Source organism: Varroa jacobsoni, unplaced genomic scaffold (genome assembly GCF_002532875.2).
Source record: "Varroa jacobsoni isolate VJ856 unplaced genomic scaffold, vjacob_1.0 scaffold_1177, whole genome shotgun sequence".
Classification (NCBI taxonomy): Eukaryota; Metazoa; Arthropoda; class Arachnida; order Mesostigmata; family Varroidae; genus Varroa; species Varroa jacobsoni.
In genome coordinates this window covers 29,029-41,164 of record NW_019214079.1, presented here as the reverse complement: position 1 = coordinate 41,164, position 12,136 = coordinate 29,029, and the positions used below count along the sequence as shown (strand labels likewise).

At 40.4% G+C, this 12,136-nt stretch overlaps 1 protein-coding gene across 1 annotated transcript; it reads left to right on the top strand.

Annotated features, from left to right (window-relative positions):
- The first annotated feature begins 6 nt into the window (after positions 1 to 6).
- Positions 7 to 10,865, top strand: Hsp110 (heat shock protein 70Cb). Its single transcript, XM_022845586.2, has 9 exons — positions 7 to 348; positions 3,175 to 3,288; positions 3,957 to 4,029; positions 4,574 to 4,687; positions 5,070 to 5,282; positions 5,620 to 5,934; positions 6,160 to 6,303; positions 6,526 to 6,783; positions 7,180 to 10,865. The coding sequence occupies exons 1-9, from the start codon at positions 242 to 244 to the stop codon at positions 8,386 to 8,388; spliced, it is 2,547 nt and encodes an 848-aa protein (XP_022701321.1). The 5' UTR covers positions 7 to 241; the 3' UTR covers positions 8,389 to 10,865.
- Positions 10,866 to 12,136: the final 1,271 nt, after the last annotated feature.

Genomic DNA, 12,136 nt, shown 5'->3' with positions numbered 1-12,136 from the left:
AACCATTTAGTGTAGAAAACTACGGCTACTAGTACTGCGAAGAAACTGTGTCGTGTACGATTGCCTCTTCCTTGAGTGCGTGAGCGTTTCGTAGAAACTGTGCGCCGAAAGACTGAGCGTTGCCAGTGGGCAATAGCGTGCATTTTTGTTATTATTGTACTTAGATATCGTGTCTTTATACATTATAGTGCATTACCAGTCGTGAGTTGAAGGCGGCGACGACGACAGCAAGAACAACACGATGTCGGTGATTGGTATCGACTTCGGTAATGAAAACTGCTTCATCGCAGTGGCGCGTGCCGGTGGAATTGAGACGATAGCCAATGAGTATTCGCAACGAGTGACACCGTAAGTAGATCACAGCTCACCCACGGCGTAGAGGATCTATAGACACGCATTGACTCTCCATACAGTCTTCAGCACTGGCTCCGAGTAGCCTAAACCATTATCCCAACAGATATTAGTCATGAAGTACCGAAGTAGGAAGTTTGAACTTGCAACACACCGATGCTGGTTGACCCATAACAGAAACCCACTGAACAGAACTATTTGCTCAATATTCGAGATAGTTCTGCGTTGATTGGCTTCATTTCGTTTGATGAGGGACGAAAATGTATGATGTAGCAGAGGTATATAGAAAGACAGCAGTAGCACGCTGTATGGATGCATTCATAGTTGCAGTACAATAGTGGATAAATGAATTGGTAATAGTTGTATTTTTAATAATAGTATTCTATGTCTTGGTTTTGTGAAGGAGATGGGAGCATTCTGTATCTCCTACAGCATTTTAATGAATAGGGGTGTAAGACAGCACATGGGTGTTGAACTGGTAGCCATCATAGTTTCTTGTAATGGAAACATTGGCCCCGTCGCCGGAATTGCGACAAGTCTGGCAGACAATAAATTCATGACAAGACCTTTATTGGTTTTTGTGTTCTGCCCGCATGCAAGGACTAAAGAGGAAAATTCTGGATAAATATTTGTTTTATTTATCATAATGCTGACATCGTGTCATGGTAAATTGTCATTACCTTCATTTCAGTATCTAAAGATGACTACATAAACTCGGACATCGTAGACATATTTGGAAACGTTTTTTTTTTCTTTATTTTTACAACTTTATTGCACTGTATTCGTTTAAAATTGTGTATAATGCAAAGATGCATACATTTGTTTTTTCTGCTCATTGGAAACGGACCTGCTTCAAATAACCTTAAATAGTATCAATGGAGCGGTTATAATGTATATGTGAATATATATGTGCGTTTCTTCCTCTGATCAGTGATTGGATGTACGTATTTAGGCGAAAACGCAAAATCGAAACGCTTTTGGCTGGCTTCCACAATTATTACGGTTTTTCATATGGACTAAGAATTCCTTTAGTCGAAGCAACGACCACATCTGCGCAGCTAACAACCTTGACAAGGCCAACAATCGGGCCTTATTGGACAGTTTGGAGTGTCGCACACTGTACGGAGCTAAGTAGTGTGCCACCAAGGATCATCATTGCATAGCATCAGGAGTTTTACGTAGGATTTGTGACGACTGCTGTGTTTGACGGATCTGTGCGCGGATGTTTCTTGGACTGTGGTTCTTAATTCTCGTTTGTCCGCCTGGTGTCACTGGTGTTCAGCTTTGTGATAGGCCGTACTTTTATATATGGATAGACCTAGATGGGTCCGCTATGTGTAAACCCCTTTCAGCCCTATAGCTAAATACGGCTGCGATATGCGTTGTTCCATTCTGCATTGTTCGCTCTGCCATATCCATTTAATCAGACAGTTTAGAAAGAACTACGCTTTAATCTGTCGGCTCCGGCGTACTGTGCGGGATAGCGTGGATGACAATGTGGATATGATTTGGCACTCGATCCATATCGTACTGTATAGGTAATACATAAGAGCACAGTGCGACGTCAACCTACTGGCTGACAGGCCATCGGCTCAAAGCGGAACAGTTAGACCATTGTACTAGTATGGCTTAAAGCAAAGACCAATAGGGGCTAGTTAGACATATTCTGCGGATAGACATCGCTGCCCATAGAAATGTTGCGGCTGTTGCGTGGGTGGCAACTTTCAGTCGTTCACCGACACTACCGCCGCCATCATCATTCTTGTGCGCGTACTGTTTGTTTTACAGCACCTGCTGATAGCCTTTCTCGCGAGATCTGTTCGTTGTTAATCAGGAAAACCCTTCCATCATCATTTATCTCCTTCTATATATGTCACATTTCCTTGAATTATTCACGTTAATTATAGTGATTTTACTGAGGTATCAAAAGGTGACAACTGTTATCTCAGGGTTTACTGTTACCGTTGTTACTGGCAATACTAATCTGAAAATTAAATCTGGATTAGTCTTATTTACCTTTATTTATACAGATTCATAATAAAAATTAAAACTAGCGCATTTGCAGAATCAAAAACTACTCGTGTATCGTGATTAAGACCATAGATGTGTATCCCAATTCAGCTCAAGGTCAAAACAGGCTGCATTTCCCGTTAGGCAATCTGAGAGTCCTTGTTTCAGAGATTTCAGAGATTGTTGTCTTCATCTTTCTTATGATTATGAGATTAACATTCTTGGACGGTTGTCGAGGTTAAATTAATGCAAAATATTTATTGCAGATTATATAAAACCTTTTCAGAATAAGCTTCTAAATACGTAGCGAACTTATGAACTCAGTTTTCTGAGTAAATACTAATATTTGTATATGATTTTATGCAACTAAAATTCTACATAATCCTGTTGAGTAAGAAAAAGCCTGATTTTTATTTACATATCAAAGAAAGCAAGATTAGTGCAAAACTCAAAATTGCATGCCGCTGAAAGAGAAGGATGTTAGTTTAAACTAAGCTTGATGAAGAAATTTTGTGTGTCGAAAAGTTTTTTCGAGAGAAATTGCCGTATTTTCTTATGCAATCAGTAGTACTGCGGTAGTGTTCAATAAATCTACATGGTTTTCGAAGGATTTACACTAAAGCCACTGTTATCCAACATCTATTTGCATACGTGTCACACCGTTGGTATCGATTATAAATATAGCCGGAGGGTGTGGCAACCGCAGCTGACACTATTAGGAAAGAAAAGAAGAGAATATAATACTTGCATATGCATAAATGGGAAAATACAACGTTAGCATGATTATTTGACATGCTTTGTTTGATTTTTCAGGTCGTACGTGGCCTTTGGAGAGCGGCAACGAGACCTCGGAGTTTCGGCTAAGAACAAGCAGAACACGAACCTGAAATCAACGATTTATGGATTCAAGCGTTTTGTTGGTCGAAAGTGCGTACTTGTACATTATAAAACAAAGGCAGCATGGAAAGCCATAGTTCAGTCAGTGTTCACCCTATGACAACTTGTCGAGAAGGCCAAGTATCAGATATGAATAATGTTGTTTCCCACTAATTACTAGTTTATTGTATGTGATGTGAGATAAGCGTATGTGCCTATTTCTTTGGGTCTTCTCCTTAACGGGTTGGCTGTATCTGAACAGCGATGCTTATGTTTGTAATATGAGTCAGCAGAGATTTCTGGCCTCCTCTGCTGCTGATATTACAGCTGCTAGTTACGCCACGCAGACATAATGACTACCCTACCTTTGCTAAGGTTGGTCGCATGAGTTCCTTGAGGCGGAGGAAGAAAAGTTTTCCCAAATAAGCAAAAAGCCAGTACTTATACCCTACAGATGATGGTAGCAAAATACAAAAAAAGGGAATATTGCTTTTGTGCATAGGTATATCTCCGTTAAATATGTAAAAAAAAAAAATAAAATAGTCTCAAATTGCTAATGCCTGAGAGGACTGAATACGTTTGAATCTAGATATTGCAGCGATGTGGTGTCAAATTCGTCAAAGGACACCTGCTTGATTGTAGTGGTCGAATGCCGGATAACTCGAATCTATTTCAACCTTTATTTTTTTTTTTATTTTACTTCAATTTTGTTTCAATAGAATTCAGGATCCGGCGGTCGACCAGGAACGTGCGCATCTTCCATATCAGCTAATAGAGATGCCCGATGGAGAGGTAGGAATACATCAACAACTACAAATACGCTTGTATAAAAATGGTTTTAAAATATCTTTTTAGATGCAAGAAATAAATGATAAACTAAGATCTGCTATAATTCACTGGCTCAAGGAAACGGGATTCGATAATCGACAACTCCATAATTTCACCAATTGTTAAGTAATCGACGGCAGTCAATCGTCTACGCAGATTCGAGTCTCGATGAATTAGGCAATAACTGAAGTCATGCTATAAGTGACATGTACATTTTGGTGTGGCTAGACGTATTTTTTCTGTCAAATATATGCAAACACGTTTGATGCAGTGAGTTTTCATGGATTTGTGTCCCAGTGGCGTTTGCTTTATACTGTGGATTCAAAAACTATTATTTTTGGTAGCAAATACGTCTGCACCTGATGATTTGTAAAACTCCCTAATTCTCAACATTCGTAAACCAGTCAAATAGTGGGCGACTGCCAGTCATTCAGCCCTGCATAGACCCACTTCTTCAAGTTCATAATCAAGTAACGCGTTGTGGTAACTGTTCCGTTTATATTTACAGGTTGGCGTGAGTGTGCGATATTGCAATCAGGAGAAACAGTTTTCGAGTCGTCAAATAACCGCAATGCTTTTCACGAAGTTGAAGATCATTGCCGAGGCAGCACTCAAAATCAAGGTCGATGACTCGGGCAGTATTTTGGGGCTATCTTGGAGTATCGGGAACCAATACTGTCACATATTGGCAAATATATATCTTATATTATTTAAAAATTATTATAAATTTCAGAATAATAAATTAATTAATATAATATAATGAGAAGTCATCCTTAGCGGTTGGTGTCTGATCTCTCGACGAATACACAATTAAAAATGCCAGGGTAAATAAATTGGTTGTGATCTCTACCGCGCAGATCGTTTTCTTAGCATGAAAACGCCATCGCGAGCTTTGCCAACCATGGGTCTATAAGGTGGCGAGAAAATTTTTAATCTAATATGGTGAACATCGGTAGCAAAAAATACTAACGTGTGATTAAATTTTTCTTCCAACTATTTAACAGGTGTGCGACTGTGTCATCTCGGTGCCGCTCTTCTTCAACGACGCAGAGCGTCGTGCGGTCCTGGACGCGGCTCGTATTGGCGGGCTCAATTGTCTCAAGCTAATGAACGAGACTACAGCGGTTGCCCTCAGTTACGGTTTTTACAAAAACGATCTTCCCGAAGACAAAATGCGTCTGATCGCATTCGTGGATATGGGACATTCCGCTCTACAGGTATAATGTCCTAAAACAATGACTTTGTACGATAAGGCAATCATCGTCGAAACTAAACCTATTACTTTTCGTCCTTGCATAGTTTTCTGTATATTTAGCTCGCACGGAAACAACTGAATCAGCAGGAATCAATTTGTATGATGTGATTATTTGTCGAATTTGATGTAACAATAGAACATTGGGTATGCATCCTAATGACGATGGCCAATCACGGACTCGTCTTTAATTTGCCATCAAAGACGTTCTCGCATGCGCACTTCTGAACCTGGGTTTCCGAAGCAATGGGAATTTTTCTAACGTAATTTCATTGCTTACTTGTTTCTTGTTTATCATTAAGGCGTCGATCGTAGGATTTAGTAAGGATAAACTGAAGATGCTATCTTGTGAGACTGATATTATTGGTGGACGCGACTTCGACCAAGTGCTCGTCGATTATTTCTCTGATGATTTCAAGATAAGATACAAGCTAGACGTCAAATCGAACAAGCGCGCCCTTATTCGATTGTACACTGAATGTGAAAAGTTGAAGAAGCAAATGTCGTCGATTGCACTTGAGCTGCCGCTTAATATTGAATGCTTCATGGAGGACAAGGACGTATCTGGCAAGATGAGTCGGGACACATTTGAAGAACTTGCGGCACCTTTCCTAGAAGTAAAATATTAGTTCTTTACCTTCATTTTATCTTATTTGTCATTTTGTTTGAACGGCAAACTCTCTAGTAGTAAAAACCTAGCTACCACTAAAATTTGAATTTATGTTAAATCATTTCTTTATATCATTAGACATTGTAAATGGTTAAGATACTTTTGTATACGTACTATATGTGGCCTGCATTACCAATTAGTTTACCTCTTAATCTTTTCATGTTGACTCTAGAAAGTCGAATCGGTCCTAGAAAAAGCAATTGAAAATTGCCCCCCGGTAGTTGAAGGCAAACCCGTCACTCCGAAGGACATCGAAAGTGTTGAAATCGTAGGCGGCAGTTCTCGTGTTCCAGCCGTGAAAGCCCTTGTGAAAAAGGTACCGGCCTTTTTGTGCAGTCTGCATCTTTTTTCTGGTGGAATCAATGAGTGCATGTAGCAGAACAAATATGTAGGATCATAGTGATATTAATAATGGTAAAAGCTTTAAATGCTGTGTTTTCGGGTAACAGTGAGTGGTGATATATTTTCTCTATTGAGTTCTAGGCCTGCATCAACGATTGCTTTATTTACTATATTACTATTCAATTTGGTGTTGCAGGTATTCGGCCGTGAGCCGTCGACCACATTGAATGCTGACGAGGCAGTTTCTCGTGGGTGCGCATTACAGTGCGCTATGCTGTCACCAACATTTAAGGTGAAGGACTTCTCACTGACCGATTTACAACCGTACCCAATCATGGTCCGAATTATGCCGCAAGTGAATGCCAACAAACCAAACGAATATGACGTTTTCCCTCGATTCCACCAAGCTCCCTTCTCCCGGGTTCTCTCTATTTATCGGCGAGAGCCATTTACGGTGAGCGCGCGTGTTTTATAAAGCAACAACCAAATTAGCAAGCAACAAGCATTCGAGTGACAGTAGCATTGCTAGTAATATAGATTAACGTGTGATCACTAATTTACGTACCTGGGTTTCTACTATAAAAACTGGGTGCTCATAGGGAAGTGGCAGACACAATGTCTATAACCCAAATAACTAGAGTATGTGTGGTATTTTACATAAAATGTTTGCATATTTAAACTGCACACTATGCATAGAAGAGTACTATATAACAATTCCTGATGATGTAACTGAACAGCAACAAGTTTACAGACTTAGATTACAGATAGGTCCCAGATACAAGGTTCAACAATCGTTGTTCATGCATGTTTATCGTATTCTATCTAACAATGTTTGACTTGGCTTGTGTAGGTGGAAGCATTCTACCGCGACGAGACTCCTTTCGCGGATAAACGGATCGGCGTCTTTTCTGTCGACGTCAAACCAACAAACCCAGAGCCCTCAGAAGACGATAAAGTTAAGGTGAAAGTTCGCATTAATTTGCACGGTGTGTTTAGCGTCGTATCTGCCACACTTATCGAGAAATCGGACGAGCCACCAAAGGAAATGGAAGCCGGCGAAACCGACCAGAGGCAAAATGATAACACCGGCGCTCCTACTGAAATGGAAACTGATCAACTAAAAGATCCCAAAGAGAAAGACGCAGCTACAACGAAGCGAAGGACAAAGCAAACCGAAATGCCGGTTGGGGCACCATTTGCCACAAAGGCTCAGGCCGAAGTTACCAACTTGTACAACATTGAGCAAGGTATGGTAGTTGCTGATATTACCGAGCAGGAGCGCCAAGATGCCAAGAACGCTGTGGAAGAGTACGTCTATGATATGCGCGACAAGCTGGCCGACAAACTTGCTATGTACTCCGCTGAGGAAGAGCGTGGCAAGCTCTCCGTGGAGCTACGAGAAACCGAGGATTGGCTTTATGGCGACGGTGAGGACCTTGACAAGAAAGCATATATAGAGCGCTTAGATCGGTTACATTCGCTTGGTCAGCCAATCGTTGAGCGCTATCGAGAGGCACAACAGCGACCTCGTGTTCTTGAAGATATTGGCGCTCTGCTTAACCGTGTACGGAAGGGTGTTGCTGCTTATCGTGCAGGGGACGAAAATTATGCACATTTAGCGTTAGACGACATTAACCGACTAGATGGACAGCTCACAACAAAACAGAGTTGGTTCGATGAAGTCGTAGGCAAGCTGAATAACACCCCTCCTCATTGCCCACCGCCAGTCTTTGTTACACAGCTGCGCGAAGAGAGTGCTGCCTTCGATCGGATGGCCAGCCAAGTCCTGAACAAGCCGAAGCCCGCACCACCAGTTGTCGAACCACCAAAGTCTACTTCTCCAACACCTGGTGGCAAAAAAGATGATAAAGTCGAGCCAATGAACACCGACGACAACCCGGTACCACAACCCAATACAGCTGATAATAGTAAGCCAGGACAGTCCCAGCAGAAGCCACAGGGCCCTCTGTCTGGAGCCGGCACCGACGAACCTAAACAGGCGCCGCCATCGTCCAGCCAGAACGGAAATGCTGCCGACACAAACATGGAAATCGAGTAGGAAAGCAAAAGCGAAAAAAGCAAGTTTGAGAAAATAAGCAACGTGAGACATTACTCACAGCGGAGACAGGTGGTATCAGCATTGCCACCATCTGCATCCGCCATGTCACCTCCTTTTCCTTTCACTTTTACTTTACTACTTCGCTTGAATCAATTTATTCATTTTTATTTGACCCTCAGTGCATAGTCTATTATAACCGTCCTCATCATTAACGTAACTGGCAGTATGTAACTACGGAAGCCCACCGTTCCTGTGTGATGCTTTGCCAGCGCAAGTGATCCAAATATAAGATCTTTTGTAATGTTTGTATGATAACTTCATGCCGGCAGTATCTGTGATAATAAACTATTGCGTACTCAGTTGTCGGCGAAAGTGTGCTGTCAATTGGGGGCGAAATAAGCAACTGTAGTTTCTCTCCACGCCCGCTGCTTAAGATAGCTAAATGCTGTTTCACATCTTCCTTCCCCAGAGTCGCCGCCATGATCGATGGTGCACTTTTGTGCTAAATACGTGTCCATGATAAACATATTCTTGAACGAAAAATCTTCATTAAACAGCTGTTACTAGCAGCGGGCGTAAAGAAAAATCAGTTGCGCATTTCGTCCCCAGCTGGCAACAGATATTTCCTCCAACGACGATCTACAGTAATAATACTGCAATAATGGTAGTATTGTTATTACAGATACTGCCGGCATAAAGATGTCATACAAATATACTATGGAAACGATCTTTGTTTTGTTTGGATTTGGATCGTTTGCGCGGGCAAAGCATCACAGGGAAACGGTGGGCTTCCGCAGGGCTTCCGCAACAAGGACTGTAACAACTGTCAATTAATTAATGTTAATGATAAGGATAGTTATAATGACAAGCACCGTGCGCTGAGGGTCAAATGACAGAAATGAATAAATTGATGTAATCTAAGTAGCAGAGTAAAAGTGAGAGAAGCCGGTGACACAGCGAACACAAATGGTGACAGTGCTGATCAGGTGATGAAGAGAGAAATTAAGAAAAATATGAAGTAGGTAATGGAAAGACGCCCGAGTATATAAATATATATATATATATATATATATTATATATGAAAGGATACATATGCACTTCTCCTTAGTAAACAAGTGAAAGTAAGTGAGAACGAAGGAGACGTAGAATCGGTAGCGGATTATGTTACATTCAGGCGAATTTCTGAACAAGAAGACTTGTCTAATGGAATCAAGGGGGCATTTGATGCAAAAAATACTAGATACAAAAAACCAAGCTGCAGGCAACTTCAACTTATGATGCGTCAGGGGTTGGTGGTACATTAATACTAACAACGTAATAAAACGAATATTTAAAAAGGGCAAAGATACTAAAGGACACCTTAGAGAGCGAGCCAAGCTATTTTTTGTTTTTCTCCAGTTACTACCAGCCGCGTGATTTCGGTCTATGTTTATATAGAATATTGTTATAAGCGTAAGGCAAAGGGATTTGCAAAAAGAAGAGCTTGCTTCATCTAGTTATGGTTAAGAAACAGTACCAGGCTATTCTGCCATACACTAATGGTAGTTACTTTGTGATTATTACGAGGTAAACAATGATAGAAAGGCCGTAACGAGTTTATGATGTAACAAAAAAAAGCGGTATGTGCTCCTTCTGTTCTTTACGTCGGAATATATAAACGGCAGTGCACTCAATAGACGACGCAACCTACCAAAAATGCATTTCGGGAAAATTTTTGTATCTGAGCGGAAACCATCACCTCCGCCGAATTCCAAATTCTAAAGGTTCATTCACTCTAAGTAGGCCATAACATCCAATTCCTCCTCCGATTTCACATCAGAGGACAAAACATGATTGAAACTAAGCATGAGGCATCTCCGCGTAGACATTTCGAGTTCATATTTCCTATTTCATTAAACGCATTAAGTAACGGCGATGATACCCGTGCTGAATTTGTTTTAGCTGCGGTCTCTGGCTCGCTCTAGTACCTTCTAGTAGCCGTTGTGGCAGCATCTGTAATTGAAGGCAAAGATTGATATCGTTGTTTAGTTAGTAATAACATCAATAATTGCGTCTTTCGCGTAAGGGTATTTGGCGAGAAGTGGGTTGACCAACAAATATATATGGAGGTATGACGAAGGTTAAATGGCGTAAATGCGTATCCTAGTGGAGCACCACCGATCTTTATTTTGGGGGTGTAGTTAAAATGGTTTCCTATGGTAGTTTCCGCAGTGTTGCCTGCCGACTTGTCCAGGAAGATACCATGGAGAATCCAATAGCGTCACTATTATCGATTACCAAAAACAAAATCACACGATGTTAAAACTGGATTTTTGGCTGTAAAGGTCAGACGAAACTATGGAGGAAGCTCTGATAATGTTGCTCTCAGATCACACGGAGGGACACGCTTCAGGCGCCTATTTCTGCGACTGCTAAAATAATCCTTTCTAAAAATAAAGTTCTCGCTCTGACCAAATGGCCATAGGCTTCTGGACAAAGCGAATATTTTTTACTAGGTATACGTAAGTGGATTTAACTGAAGCCACTGCTTAATTAGAGAAACGATACAGAATACTTGTTAAGGCGTAATATCTTTAAAGCAGAATTAAAGTTAAATGTTCTAAACCACTTCATTCTATTCGAAGTGGTGTCGCATCGAAACCACACTTTCACGTAAACCATCTTATTAAAGCAATGTCATACATTCCTTAACGCCATTACGCTGCAATTTAGACATTTTCGTAAGGAATAAGTAAACAGTAACAAGTTTAGTATATATGGAAAGCCCAATTTGACCTCCTATCGAAAGCTGCACATAGCATTCAAATATTTTTACAAGTTCGCATACAGAAATTCATCAGGGTGTGCTTAAGCTATTTTAATTCTGTGGTAAATCGCACGCGCACCGTAAGAAACGCGTAGACTCTCGTTGCTTCTGGAAATTCTATGCTGCTTTTTTGATAGATTATTTTTTTAAATTTGAATACTAGATTATTCTCTTCTACAAACCGTAACTTTGTTTGTTGCACTGTATGTTGACGATGACTATTATAGCAGACTTGTCCACCGGGACTAGCGTCATCTACTAACCTATTGTAAATTTGTACGTTATCTTTGGTAGAAGCATATGTCGTTTTATTCTGCATTCTACATACGTTGATAGACAGGCAAAGAATAGGAGGGTATATAAGATCGGTAAAAAGTTTTATTTACGATTTTCACTAAGAACGATAAAAATCTTAGTCACATTGAAAAAGCGAAAACGTGACGCCATTTTCAGATGTACAAATGTCCAGCCCAAATTTTAACATTTAGAAACCTGGAAGCTATGGAATGCATTAGTACACTAACGGGCTCTTATTTTCAAAACCTAAGATTTATGGGTCTATATATATATTACCATTAACAGTACGCGGCCATTCCACACAAAGCATACCTCAAATTATGGGAAATATATTTTCAAATAGTATAGAACTCTTGCAGAAGTGAATGTTTTAAGAAAGTTACATATAAGACAACTTACATAATAATGAAAAGAGTAGATTCGCACAAGAAATCAGAACAGAAGCTAACCTAGATGATATCCTTGCGGTATTTTTTCCAATTATCTCCCAAACGAACTAAACTTATCGTTTATTATGATTATTTTGTTAGTTTCAATTATTTTCAGGGAGCTAACATATATTATTAGGTCTGCAGCGTTGATTGTTGTAGATTAAATGATAGAGTCAGGTGCTACTAACACCACGCAACTCGCACGTAGTTCGAA

Bases quoted from the DNA above. Each gene is read 5' to 3' on its own strand.
- Hsp110 (XM_022845586.2), top strand. From the start codon at position 242: ATGTCGGTGATTGGTATCGACTTCGGTAATGAAAACTGCTTCATCGCA. The intron at 4,688-5,069 runs GTCGATGACTCG...ACTATTTAACAG, and splicing joins AGGCAGCACTCAAAATCAAG to GTGTGCGACTGTGTCATCTC. The intron at 5,935-6,159 runs GTAAAATATTAG...TGTTGACTCTAG, and splicing joins TTGCGGCACCTTTCCTAGAA to AAAGTCGAATCGGTCCTAGA.